General features: G+C 44.2%; 1 protein-coding gene across 4 annotated transcripts in view; it reads left to right on the forward strand.

The window, feature by feature from the left end:
• PRR5L (proline rich 5 like) overlaps positions 1-14,493 on the forward strand; it is a 71,242-nt gene that overhangs the window by 41,388 nt on the left and 15,361 nt on the right. For 2 of the 4 annotated variants that reach the window (XM_074956995.1, XM_074956996.1), the window contains exons 5-7: positions 1,447-1,504; positions 7,736-7,827; positions 11,571-11,711. In XM_074956995.1, coding sequence (XP_074813096.1) covers positions 1,447-1,504; positions 7,736-7,827; positions 11,571-11,711 — 291 coding nt within the window. The remainder of the gene's footprint in view (positions 1-1,446; positions 1,505-7,735; positions 7,828-11,570; positions 11,712-14,493) is intronic. The other 2 variants (XM_074956997.1, XM_074956998.1) reach the window with 2 other exon arrangements.

The raw sequence follows: 14,493 nt of genomic DNA on the forward strand, positions 1-14,493 counted from the left end.
TAGCATTTCACACTTGGTAATGCTTCTTTTCTGACTGTTCATTTACAGTGCAAACACTTAAATATTATCTTATAACATGGGATACAGATATTATCAGTGAGATAAATGCATACAGCAACCTACATGCATTTCATTATACAAATGCTAAACACAGTTTTATAAATCTAATACCAGTTTTAACAATACTAGCACACAGGTGAGTCAGACTGGTTTCCAGCTATGTATTGGTCAGTGTTCAGTTGAGGCCTTGGGACCTTGGCATGAGCTGGCACCGGGTCTGCCAGTATCATGGATGCAACAACATTCAAAGTGGCTGCATAGGCATGGTTATGTGCTATGGAGGCCTGGGACTCCTGCTGGTCTAAAGGCTGCTTCTGTGTTACAGAATATTGTTTGGTTTCAGAGTAGCAGTCGTGTTAGTCTGTATTCGCAAAAAGAACAGGAGTACTTGTGGCACCTTAGAGACTAACAAATTTATTTGAGCATAAGCTTTCGTGAACTACAGCTCACTTCCCCGCTGGTTAAAGGAAAATAGGGGACGAAGATTGTGACTCCTACACAATTACCTGTTCAGAGTAGGCGAGTCTCGGGGATATGACAATGAAAAGAAACAACAACCTGGTAGATACCACACTTTGCACTGTGGGAGAGAGAGATACCCCCTGAATATCCATTTCGCTCTCATGGTACAGCATTTCCCATGAGCAGGAAGCACATTCCCTATTGATGCAATGCCTGTGGTGGGGTCCAACCTTTCTGAGATAGGAATATGTATGTTACCCATCTCTAGCTCTTCCATGCAAGAATCTCAGATCATTTCACAATCACTGATTTTCTTCCCACAACAGTGGTAGCAGGACGGTAAGTGTTATTAACCCTTTTTACAGATGGGGAAACTGAGCCACAGACAGTCTAAGGGTGGATTTACAAAGGCATTTAGGCACTTAAAGATGCAGCTAGGTGCTTACTGGGATTTACAGAAGTGCCTGAGCAGATTAGGTGCCTTTGTAAATTCTATCAGGTGCCGAGCTGCATCTTTACGTGCCTAAATACTTGGATAAATCTGCCCTAAATGGCTTATTCCAAGGGCACATGGGAAGGCTGTGGCAGTCCCCGGAAGAGACCTACCTGATTCTCCTGACTCCCAGTCTTGTGGCCTAAAACAAGCTGATCCTTCAGTTCACCTGGAAGTCCAGTTGTTTTGTGAAATGGTCCATGTATCTGCTGCACCCTGTTGTGCTGGAAAAAATAGTTGTAGGCTAGGTAGGGGTTAATACCCTGCGTGAGATTCTTAACGTGGCGAAGTCCAGGGGTTAGGGCGGGGGGTGCTCTGACTGAATTTTGGACACCTGCATGTCAAGCAAATAACAGCAATAAAACTCTGTCTTCAGTTCATTTTAATTCTTGGGAAAAGCAAATGCATGTCTCTCTCTTCTCTCTTGGCAGAACCAGCTCCTTGCGAAGGGCTTGCTGTTTATAGAGGAGAAGGTTAAGCTGTGCGAAGGCAAGTACAGAGAGACTGTTTTGGAATGGGGTCCTGGAGGGCCCTTGTGAGTCAGCTTTTGATGTTTGGACAGCTGAGGTGCATCTGTCATAAGCCCATCATCTCCGAATGATTCATGTGACAGGAAATTCTAAGGCCCCTTATATGCAACTGAGATCACATGCACTGACTAAGCCCAGTTCAGGCTAGCATACAGCTGAACGGGTTTAACACATCCATGCAACTCCTCTGGGAACTACATTGTACTCCAGCCTGTATGTTACTTGAGGGATGTTGGATCTTGTTGAGTCAAAAGCATGACTGAGGCTTTTCCGTCAGCCTCTCTCTTCACCAGGAAGGCTCACACATGGTTCTGCAGTGTAATTTAAACCCAGTTTCCAAATGGTGCCAATCCTTGATATGACTCCTGCTTCCTTGCTTTAAAACAGTGGTAAGCCCCGACAGGCTTTTGCCTTATTTCTTAAGATGCTTTGAAACTGTGCAGAAAGGCCTGGACTCATGATCTTGTGACCATAACCTTGGTACCACAAGTATCATAGCTTTGTTCTGTTGAAAGCCCTCAACAAATGTACTAGAATGAGTGTGTGTTTCACTGGGATGGGGATGAAACCCCATCAGGCCTCAAACTCTCCATATGTGAAGAGCTAGTGGTCATTCAAACTATGGCCCCACAGTGTCATGCTCCAGTTGCTTCTGAAGGTCTGGTGGGGGGAGAACAGTGGGACAGCGGCTGTTATGGTTGATCTTTGGTAATAAGTCACTTTTATTAGGTTTGCCTAATCAACTTGTGCAGCTCTGTCTCATGAAAACTAGATTGCCATTTGCTGACCCAGTTTTGTAGCCTCTGATCCAAGCCAGCTTCCCCATTGACCCGCTTTTTCTGGGTCATTAAATGCCAATTAAGGCACACACTCTTGCACCGCTGGATTCCTTAGCACTGCTTTCTTCGAAGCTGATATCTCAACCCATGTGTTGCCAGTGAGCAGCTCGGTAATCCCAGTGTGCAGGAGCCGCAAGATTTGCTAACCTCCTCCTTACAGGGGCCACCTTCCATTTGGCTTACTGCCCACTTGTTTGGTGCAGTCCTGTACAGGAGAATATGGGAGGAATGGAGTCTGCACACTATATCTAAGGTCTTGCACACACGACCACTTATGTCAGTATAACTCACGCCGCTAAGGGATGTGAATAAGCCATCTCCTGAATGATGTAAGTTACACCAACCTAGATGCTGGTGTGGACAGCACTATGTTGGTGGGAGAGCTTCTCCTGATGACATTGCTACTTGCGGAGGTGGTTTTATTATGTCCAGGGGAGAAGTCTCTCCCATTGGCATAGGGTGTCTTTACCAGACGAGCTTCAGCTGCATTGGTGCAGCTGCGCGGCTGTAGCACTGCTAGTGTAGACTGGCCCCAAGGATGCGCTCCACTCAGTATCCTAAACAGGGGTCTCTATCTTGCTGTTACCAACCCCTCAGCTTTCTAAAGAACAAACACTGACCAGTTAACAAAACTCTAAAACAAACAAACAGACAAAAAAACCCTTGTAAAACTGTCCCAATTTGTGATTCAGATTAAAACATACAGGTCTTGTTGGCAGTGGGTTTGTGAGTCATCCATCATCATGCTAAAATGAAACAAAGGTGTCAGCATGTGGCTGCTGATTGCTTGGGAAAGATGTTCCAGCTAGACAGACAAGGGCTTTCCTGCTGCCCTTTCGTTTGTCTGAAGTGGCATTGTAAACACGGTGCTTATAGGGTCACAGTGATGCAGTTAGGAGCCAGATGATTCATGGAATTTCCAAGCATTGATTTTTTTTCTTCCTTGTTCTTTCATGAACTTATTGCTTTGTTCCAGAGAATCTGGCTTGCGGTCACTTTAACAAGAGCCACGTGTGCCCACTTCCCAGTTAGCTTTGACTTCCAAAAAGGGAGCTCCTTTCCCAGCTCTGAGTTGAAGTAATGCCCGTGCTGCAAAGAGCAGCAATGTTTTTAGTGCATGTTTTTCTTAATCAAAACTTCTGCTCTTAATGCAGCACTTCAAATTTCTGTAGGATTTATGACCTCTTGCACAAATACACCACTTCCCCATCCTAAAGATTACCTTTCTTTTTATTTCCATCCCCACACACTGCAACAGCTCAGGCCTGAGACAGGTAGGAGTGGGATCCTAAAACCTATCCAGAAAGGACCATCATGATCATCTAGTCTGATCTCCTGCAAATCACAGGCAACAGACCCTCACCCACCCACTCCTGTATTAGGCCCAAAACTTTTGGCTGAATTACTGGTGTTCTCAAATCCTAATTTAAAGACTTCAAGTTATAGAGAATCTACTGTTTACTCTCGTTCAAACCTGCAAGTGACCTGCGCCCCATGCTGACAGGGAGGCAAACATCCCATCACCCCTACCTCCGGAGTCTGCCAATCTGACCTGGGGGGAAATTCCTTCCCGACCCCAAACATGGCTATTAGACCCTGAGCATGTGGGCAAGACCCACCAGAGAGACACCTGGGACAGAATTCTCTGTAATAACTTAGAGCCCTCACCGTCTAGCATCCCATCTCTGGCCGTTGCAGATATTTGCTAATAGCAGTCACACATGGCCCGCATGCCATTGTAGGCAATTCATCATACTATCCCTTTTATCAAACTTGAAAAAAGTTAGGTTTTTTGCCCCCCACTACTCCTCTTGGAAAACTGATTCAAAACGTCACTCTTCTGATAGTTAGAACCCTTTGGTCATGTCTACACTGCCACTTATGTCAGCAAAACTTATGTTGCCCTGAGCGACATAAATTTTGCTGGCATAAAAGCTTATGTGCACAGCGCTATGCTGGCATGAGGGCTTCTCCCGCTGACACAGCTACTGCTGCTCGTTTAGGTAGTTTAATTATGTCGACAGGAGAGCTCTCTCCCATTGGCATAGGGCGGCTACATGAGCGATCTTACAGTAGTGCAGCTGCATCAGTACAGCTGTGCCGCTGTAAGTTTGGTAGTGTAGACATGACCTATGTCTAGTTTCAAGCTAAAACTTATTGATGGCCAGTTTATATACCTTTGTTCTTATGCCAACATTGGCCCTTAACTTAAGTAACTCCTCTCCCTCCCTGGTGTTTCCCTCTGATGTATTTATAGAGAGCAATCATATCTTCCCTCAGCCTCCTTTTTGTTAGGCTAAACAAGCCTAACTTTTTAAGTCTCCTCTCATTAAGCAAGTTCTCCATTCCTCAGATCATCCTAGTAGCCCTTCTCTACACCTGTTCCAGTTTGAATTAATCTTTCTTAAACACGGCAGACCAGAGCTGCACACAGTATTCCAGGTGAGGTCTCACCACTACCTTATATAATGGTAATAACACTTCTCTGTCTCTACTGGAAATACCTTACCTAATGCATCCTAGGATTACATTGGTCTTTTTCATGGTTGCATCACATTGGTGGCTTATACACCCAGGTCTTTCTCCTCCTCTTTCGCTTTCAACTGTTACATCCTCAGCTTATAGCAAAAATTCTTGTGGTAGTCCCTAAATTCACTATTGCAGTATTAAATTTCATCCCATTCCTATTAGTTCAGTTTTCAAGGTTGTCCAAATCTTCTTGTATGATAGTCCTGTCCTCCTCTGTACTGGCAATACCTCTCAACTTTGTGTCATCCACAAATTTTATGAGCACATTTCTACTTTTTGTGCCAAAGTCATTTAATGTAAATGTTAAATAAGATTGGTCCCAAGACTGATCATTGACTAACTCTACTAGTAACCTCCTTCCAGCCTGATAGTTCACCTTTCATCATGACCTTGTAGTCTCCCCTTAAACCAGTTTCCTCCCACTTTTTGATTGTCATTTTAATCCCCATTTTCTTCAGTTTAACTAACAATTTCCCATGTGGAACTGTACTGAAATCTTTACTGCATTTCCTTTATCTAAAAAATCCATTATCTTCTCAAAGAAGGAGATCAAGGTGATGTGGCATGATGTACTTTTTGTAAAAACATTTAGTATTTTATCCCAATTACTGTTTACCTCTATGTCCTTAACTACTCTGTCTTTCAAAATTTGTTCTAAGACCTTGCAAACAATTGAGGTAAAAATAATGGGCCTGTAGTTTGCCAGATCACCTTTTTTCCCCGTTCTTAAATAAAGATACTATGTTTGCAATTCTCCAGGCATAGGGTACTTACCCGCATGATTACAGATTCATTACAAATTCTTGCTATTGGGTTTGCAGTTTCATGTGCCAGTTCCTTTAATATTCTTGGATGGAGATTATCTGGGTCCTCCGATTTGGTCCTATTAAACTGTTTGAGAATGGCTTCCACCTTGGATGTGGTAATTTCTACTTTCATATCCTTGTTCGCATTAGCCACCCTGACACAGCCCCCATGCTCTTCATTACCCTTATTGAAAACTAAAGCAAAGTATTTGGTTAGGTTGGGCCATACCTACATTATCTTTAATCTCCATCCACTTCAGTGCTTAGCAGGGTCCCACTTCTCTCTTCCCTGTCATTACAGACAGTGTGAATAAAGCATGGCTCTGTCAGTGGATGATGGATGATTTTTCTGGTGTATTCTTGCAGTTGGGGTTAAAAAGCAGACATAGGACCTGATCCTGTAACCTGCTGAAGTCAATGGGGCCTTTACTCTGGGGAGGTAAAGCTTGCAGACTCAGGCCCTACGGTTGCACATTCTCTTTCTGATGGCTTATATCACAAGTAAGGTGTGCTACAGTCATGCTAGGGGAAACAGTTAGTAGTAAACATGAAAACTCAAAGTCTTTGGAATTTTCCTGCGTTTTGAAAACATTTCAGTACAGGTAAATAATGTTCTTGTGAGACGCAACTTAAATATAAGTCCCTCTGTGAGGAACTGATAGAGCTGCTACACACAAGTTTAATGCTGAGATTTCAAAGCCGCCTAGCGCAGGGGTTCTCAACCTTTTCTTTTCTGTGGCCCCCCCAACATGCTATAAAAACTCCACGGCCCACCTGTGCCACAACACCTGGTTTTCTGCAGATAAAACCCAGGGCTGGCGTTAGGGGGTAGCAAGGAAAGCAATTGCCTGGTGCCCCATGGCACAGGGGGCCCTGCAAAGCTAAGTTGCTCAGGTTTTGGCTTCAGCCCCAGGTGGTGGGACTTGGAGCCCCGGGCTTCAGCCCCCTGGTGGGGCTTTGGCTTTCTGCCCTTGGCCCCAGCGGGTCTAATGCCAGCCCTGCTTGGCGGACCCCCTGAAACCTGCTCATTGCCCCGCAGGGGGCCCGGGACCCCTGGTTGAGAACCACTGGCGTCGGGGATGGGAAACTGGGCGTTCACATCCACTAGGCAGCTTGGAAATCTCAGCCTTACCTTTTTTTAGAAACACAAGAAGCTTTGTGAATTGAGTTTATTCATGAGTTAGAAAAAAATATTCCGTCTAAATGATCAAATGTACCCATTGCATGACCATTTATACATCACCTTGTGATGAAAGCTACGTGCTTGCCATGTGAGTTCTGGGTTGCATGACTTTCAGTCTACATTTATTTTAAATTTCCAAACTTGTGACAGTTGGGGCTTTTGTTGGGGCTGGCTGGATACAATGGGAACAGTTGAACCTTGTGAGCTGCCAAGTTTAAAACTTCTCTGAGTAGAAGAGGCATTCTCATCATTATGGCTTTGTGGCTTGTCACACAGGTGGGTGGGTGGCTGAATTCTGTGACTTCTAGATCTATGTTTGGGGAGGGAGAATCTCAGAGGTAATGTAGCTGGTTAAAGAGGTATCTGTACAGCATTGACTCCCTGACTTCAGCCTCTGGGCTCTCTCCTGTCTGCTTCATTCACAGCTGCTCAGTGGGACCATATTGGAATATCAGCTTAATGTTTATTAGGTGCTTTTTAATTGCAACATACGTGGCCCGTGGAGATAGACCCTATTGCCTAAGGAGCAGCATCACCCTTTTACTTTAATTGGGCTGTTTTACATTTCATGGGGAACTGTGTTCTTAGAGCTGGGAGGGACTCAGCAGTTTCTGATCATAGATTTATGCCCCCTCACCTTTTTGCTGTGAACAAATACAAAGCAAAATTCAGCTAAAGCTGCCAAGACTTTTCTGCTTTGGGGTAGGAGACCCTAAATGAGGCAGGTTTGTGATATTCACCTAGAAAGGTAAAGAGCGCTGGGACATTTGAACCTGACTGTAGTGTCCTAATTGCTAAAGGGTTTTTCTCCCTCCAAATTCCTGTGCTTTTAGGTGAGGATCGCATTGATATCCTGTCTGAAATTTGGGATCACTTCTTCACAGAGACCCTTCCCACGCTCCAGGCAATATTCTACCCTGTCCAGGTAAACCTGATTAAAATATAGTCTGGGAGATGGGGAGGGAATGCAAATACAGTACCTGCTTAATGGACCCTTGTGCTTCCCTTCTCTCCCTGCAGCAATTAAGTCTCCATCTCTGCTGGAGGACCAGGTTTAAAAAACTTTAAACCATGGTTTGGGCCAAATGGGCTCTTAGTGACGTTTGTCCTAGTGAACTATGTAAATGGAACTAGTGTGATAAACTAGCTAACCTAAGGGAGAGCACAATGTTTTGAATCCTGTTTGGTCCTGTCCTCTCTAGCTGTTAGGAGCCTGTCTATGGTGGAGTTTAAACAGTGCTTAAGCACTGATACAACAGGACTGTACTTGGGTCTTGTTTAGACTGAGGATTTGTCCCAATTATTGTCATTAGTTCTTTAGTCATTGCAGTAGCTTTAGCTCCATCACTGCAAGTAGTGGCTTTGCCTGTCTGCATCCGGGGATAGCACTGGCACAGCTGTTCCAATGACTGGCTGTCACCGGGGCAAATCCTGGGTCTAGACCAGGGGAGAAATTTGTAAAGGCGCGTATGAAAGATTTCTAATTCCCACTGACTTTAATCAGAAGACTTTAACTGTCTCCCTGGGTCTCAGATGCTTTTGTGGTGAGTGGCCATATATGTACAGTACCTGCGCAGATAAGTGACATCACTCTGGTTTCTCTCTAAGTCCCGTTTACAAGGCTAAGCAGCCAAGTGTAGCATTCCTGAAGGAGGTTCGATTTTAAATCTGTATTATACTTCTTCAATTTGCTTAGACTGTAAACCTTTTGGGGGCAGGGATTGTCTTTTTGTTCTCTGTGTACAGTGCCTAGTGCTATAGGGTCCTGGCTCATGACTTAGGGCTCCTAGGTGCTACGGTAATACAAATAATAATAGTTTTGGTCAGGATTTCCAGCACCAGCAGTCCTAACTGTTGAGGAGCTATTCACAAATGAGAATTTTTATAACGTCTCGCCAGTCATGAGGGAGGCGGGGGAAGGAGGGGGTCTGAAAAGGCACCAAAAGCACATCTTCTCTATAGAATGAAATTCTTAGAAATGTTAGGTCTTCCCTTTTGGCCTGTCTCTGCTCCTGGAGAACCAGACTCTAGATACATTTGATTTTTTCTTTTATTGCTTGAAAGTCAGCAGGTGAAATTTGAAGGTTGCCCTTTCCTAATTATTAAAGTTGGCATTTCCTAAAAGCGGCCGAGAGAACTTATCTAAAGAAGATTGCTAACCGTTCCAATATATTTGTTTTACTCTCTCCTGGCTGTACTTGCTGCAGATGCTAGAAGGTATGTGTGTTTGGGGGGTGGGGTACAGATTAAATTGTGCAACTGAGAAGTCTTTTTACTCTTTGTGCTATGTGTGCACCCTTGTTCATGTGTGCGCATACTCTGGAGACATGGAGTGACCTAATTTAGCAGGGTGAGATGCTGAAACCTGGTTTTTAGTGTACTAAACTCCTTGAGGAGAAGAATCTTTCTGTCTATTTTATTGGGAGTTGTTTCTGCTCTCCTTGTATTTGAATAGCTCTCCTGGCTATAGAAAAAGTGATACCATGTCGTTTAGTGGTGACACCCTTTTCCACTAATGGCTCCAGAGAAAATCTCTTTGCTGCTATACGGTGTCTCAATAATGAGAAACTGAACAAAAGTTCTGCAGAACTTTGTGACTTTTTAAAGTAATGATATGAAGGAAATCGAGATCCTTTGTATTTTATTTATGTTTACACTTTCCTAAGGCATATATCCCAGTAGTATCAGAGTACCTCATAAACATATCTTTGCATCTTCCTTTTGAGTTAGAGAAGTACTATTCTCATTTTACCGATGAAGAGCTGAGGCACAGAGTGTCTAAGTGACTTGCCACAATCACACAGGAAATTGGTGGTAGATCTGGGGACTGAATCCAGATCACTGAACTCTGAATCCAGTGCCTTAATAACAAGAACAGCCTCCTCTCCCTGCAGTTTTCTTGCAAAGACTAGCTTTCTCCTTTTAGTGATGGCATAAATTCCTCACTCTGGCACTTGCCCCTCCACACTCCCAACCTGTATAAACTGTATTTATCCACACATGTGGCACTGCAAATTTCCCTCACCAAAGATGATTCTGTTCTGGAGGAATCATGTCTTTGGGTGAGAGGGTTCTGTCAGTCTTCGGACCCATTCAGCCTGTGACTTTTTTTTACTGCAAATGCCATTAAAGGTGTCATTGTGGCTTTTGTGATGGGCACAAGTGTCCACATGGAATGTAACTGAGCCCTTCAACCATAAGCCACTGAACCTCCATCATATGGAAGTGACTTCTGGTTACTAACAACTTCAGCTAGGTTTGAACCTGTGACCTAGGTATGACTCTAGGACATCCAGTCCCCTAAATTGCCAACTACATGCAAACAGTTTATACAAGTCACACTGCTCTCACTGAGTTAGTGAGTGACTGCTCTGCTGGGCTTGGGAAGAAAAATGAGATCATATCTTTCTGTTTTCTATGGGATGTTGTTTTTAACTGAGATAGTAAATTAGTTGGATTAAATTGGACGATCGGCATAAATGGAAAAAAAGTGTCATGTTATTGCTGAGATACATTTCACAGCTTTGTGCAGCTCCTCTTTACACCTGGCATTCTCAAACAAGCATTTGGATGTCTTAAGAGAGCACAACACTCATAAAATGGCCAGGCCAATAGGTCTTAAGGTATTTGCATATTGATTTAGCAGTTAATTGCAACATTAACCCCATTCTAAATTTATGGTTAACTGGTGTTCATTCCCTCCAGTCAGAAATTTGCTTGTGTGTGTGTGTGTGTGTGTGTGTGTGTTATGGATCCTGAAGCAGAATATAGGGCAGAGTTTAATTCCCTCAAGAGAGAGGGGGAGAGACTCCACACTGGAAAGCATTGGGGAGGGACGGGAAGAAAGTTTGAGCAGTGAAATCTTAGCTGCAGTTAGTTTAATGGTATAGTAGACTGTGTTGAGCGTGTTAGGCATAGCACTAGGTTACTGTGATGCTGGAATGTTGGACTGAGTTCAGTTGTGTTTAAATATGCTGTGAAATATTTCAACATTTTCATCTGTTAAACCTTTACAGGAGCCCTATCATTAATGTTGAAAATGAAAACAAAACCCTCCTTTAACCCAGTCACATTGGAAAGCCAAAGCTGTTGCTTTCCTCACTGTCAGTGGAAAGAATTGGACAGGGCCTGGCTCTGGCCCAAAGTGAATAGTAAACATAATAATTAATTAAATTGTATTTTCGTTTGCAATTTCCAACGCTAAATGTTGGTGTTCAATGTGGGGTCTGACACAGACTAGAAGCAGGTGTAGTTTAGGTGCATGCTATACAAATTCATCGCCTCCCAGCATAGCCAATGTGCCTCAAGTCTGACCAGCAACACAACAGTGGCTGTACCAGTCCTGGGCTTCAGACTGCTAATCCTAATCACAACCAAGATAGTGGTTTGGGTTTTGTGAATAAGTGTCATTTTCTGCTGAGATCATGGCTCATTCTTTGCATGACTGTCGCCAGTCATGGGCTTCAGGAGGTCTGTCACTCATCGATTAGAAATGGGGCAGGAAAGGCGCTCTCTAGATAGGCCACTCAACAGTACAAGGAATCATGAGGCTGAGCAGCTAATGGGTGCTCTACCATAACAGCACACAACAATAATTTGCAAGAGTGTCTTTGTGTGTGTGCGCGCGCACGTTATGCATACGCACATTTCCGAACTGTATTTTTTCAGGGTCAGGAATTGACTATCCGCCAGATTGCCCTGCTCGGCTTCAGAGACTTGGTCTTATTAAAGGTGAAGTTGGAAGAGATTCTTCCTCTCGTCCAAACAAAGCTCCCAGCTTCCATTGTCCAGATGCTGCTGGTTCTACAGGTAGGGAGTTTCCTTTCTTTTTTCTCCTTCTATCTGTCCCTCACCCACGCATGCACATCTCACAGCTACCAATTCATATTGCCCCTGGAAAGAGGAAAACCAGTCGGGATGATGAGGCTGGGGAAGGAGTTGTGTGTGTTATTTTGGGGAAGATGAACTAAACTGAAAATTAGGCATTGTGGCTTGAGTTTCCAGAGCAAACGGATGGGAGGGGGTCAAGCTGTCCCAATGGGAAGGAAATGAACCAAACTCTGGGGTCTTGGGGCTTTTCCCTTGGTGACTGAGAAGTCCCAGTGCTCTTGCTTCACTTACCCATGTATCTTAGAGCATCTCCAAATGCCTTTCACTTCTGTTTACAATTCTCATACTTGTGACCCACATATACAAGTTCTTCTAGTTCAACAGCTTTACACTGACAGGGGAGTGCTCTCTCTCACTCACAAGAGACAATGGAATCTGATGAGCACTGGCTATTAACTCCTAATACAGGCTTTCTAAGCTAGGGAGGGAGTTGAGCTGGGGTTCAGCTATGCCTGTGAGGGGAAGAGCATTGATGGGAGGAGTACCCTTGGCAGCAGGCAATGGGCTATAGATCTTCCAAGGGTCCCTCTCAAACAACACAAATGTTCTAAGGGAACCAGCCTACCCGTCCAAACCTCAAGGGAACAGGAACAAAATCTTCCATGTATTGATCTGAGAATCCAAGTGTACCAGCTGTGTCATCCCATACAGCCTGATGTGGAAACCATGGAAAATATCCAGATTCCAGACCTTTATGTAGGCTCCTCTGGGTTTTATTTCCCTACAGTTTCCATGAATTTTTTTTTCCTTTAAAAGGAGAGAGACAGAAAAACCAACAGCAATTAAAATTTCTGAGGCACAATCAGTGTGGAAAGTGGCTAAGCTTGTGTTTACCTAAGAACTTTTAGTTTTCCAACCATAATTATTGTAACCCAAGTGGTGCTAACAGGAGCCATCCGAGTAACGGTTGAATTTCCCTTTTAAAGATTTTAGGAAAAGAAGGTTGGGAGTGTGGAGGGGCAATTGCCAGAGTGAGGAATTTATGCCATCACTAAAAGGAGAAAGGCTTAGCTAGTCTTTGCAAGAAAACGGTAGAAATCTATAATGAGTTTCTATCATCAAACACTTGGGTTAGATAGGTTAGCTTTACAAGGAAAGGAAGGAGAAGAGAGGGGTGGTGACTCACAGTTCCAGTTCAGGGAGGGGCAGTGATTTGCCCAAGTCAATGTAAGGATTTATATTTATAGGGAAATTTACTGGCAGAACTATACCAGTATAATTATACTACTATAGTTATACTGATATAGTGGACACTCTTATTCTGGAAGACTAGGGTCTTTATGATGCTTTGCAACATAAGCTAAATCAGAAAAAGGCATTTTTCTTGCAGAATAAGTGTGTCCATATATGAAGAGTACCTTTTTCTGGTTTAGATTATGTTGCTAAGTGTCATAAAGGCACTCTTGTTCCAGAATAAGATGTTTACACGTGGACTTATACTGGTATAACTTCAGTGGTATAATTCTGCTATAAATATCCCCATGTATGGGTATGTCTACACTATGAAATTAGGTCGAATTTATAGAAGTCGGTGTTTTAGAAATCGTTTTTATATAGTCGATTGTGTGTGTGTCCCCACACAAAATGCTCTAAGTGCATTAACTCGGCGGAGTGCTGCCACAGTACCGAGGCTAGCGTCGACTTCCAGAGTGTTGCACTGTGGGTAGCTATCCCACAGTTCCCGCAGTCTCCGCTGCCCATTGGAATTCTGGGTTGAGATCCCAATGCCTGATGGGGCAAAAAACATTGTCGCAGGTGGTTCTGGGTACATGTCATCAGTCCCTCCCTCCCTCTCTCCCTCTGTGAAAGCAACGGCAGACAATCATTTCACGCCTTTTTTCCTGAGTTACCTGTGCAGACTCCATACCACGGCAAGCATGGAGCCCGCTCAGCTCATTGTCACCGTATGTCTCCTGGGTGCTGGCAGATGTGGTACTGCATTGCTACACAGCAGCAGCAACCCATTGCCTTGTGGCAGCAGACGGTGCAAATAGGCCTGAAAACCATCCTCATCGTGTCCGAGGTGCTCCTGGCTGCCTCGGTAAGATCGGTCAGGAGCGCCTGGGCAGACATGGGCGCAGGGACTAAATTAGGAGTGACTCAGCCAGGTCATTCTCTTTAGTCCTGCAGCAGTCCTATTGTACCATCTTCTGCCGAGCAGCCAAGAGATGTGGATGACTTGCAGTTCTACTGCATCGGCTGCTGCCAGCCAAAGATGTAAAAGATAGATGGAGTGGATCAAAACAAGAAATAGACCAGATTTGTTTTGTATTCATTTGCTTCCCCCTCCCTCCGTGAAATCAACAGCCAGCAATTGTTTTGGTGAGGTCTGTCAGGGGCACCTTGAAAACTTTAATGACGATTCAGTCCTGCCTGAAATACCAGAGTGAGGGATAGCTTAGTGGGTTGAGCATTGGCCTGCTAAACCCAAGGTTTTGAGTTCAATCCTTGAGGGGGCCATTGTGTGTGACAGTTGTTTTTGTTTCTCCTTGATGTAAAGCCACCCCCTTTGTTGATTTGAATTAGTTTGATCCTCCTGCAGGCTCAGCATTGAATCCTGCCTCCTCTCATCACGCTGCCACCACCTTTCAGCTTCAGCCCTCTCTTCAGCCCGCCACTTACTCTCCTCAGCCCGCCACCTGTCCTCCTGGTCATTTTGTGCTTTCCTGCACTCTGACATTGTCTGCCTCCATGCATTTGT

Source organism: Natator depressus, chromosome 6, assembly GCF_965152275.1.
Source record: "Natator depressus isolate rNatDep1 chromosome 6, rNatDep2.hap1, whole genome shotgun sequence".
NCBI classification, from domain to species: Eukaryota; Metazoa; Chordata; order Testudines; family Cheloniidae; genus Natator; species Natator depressus.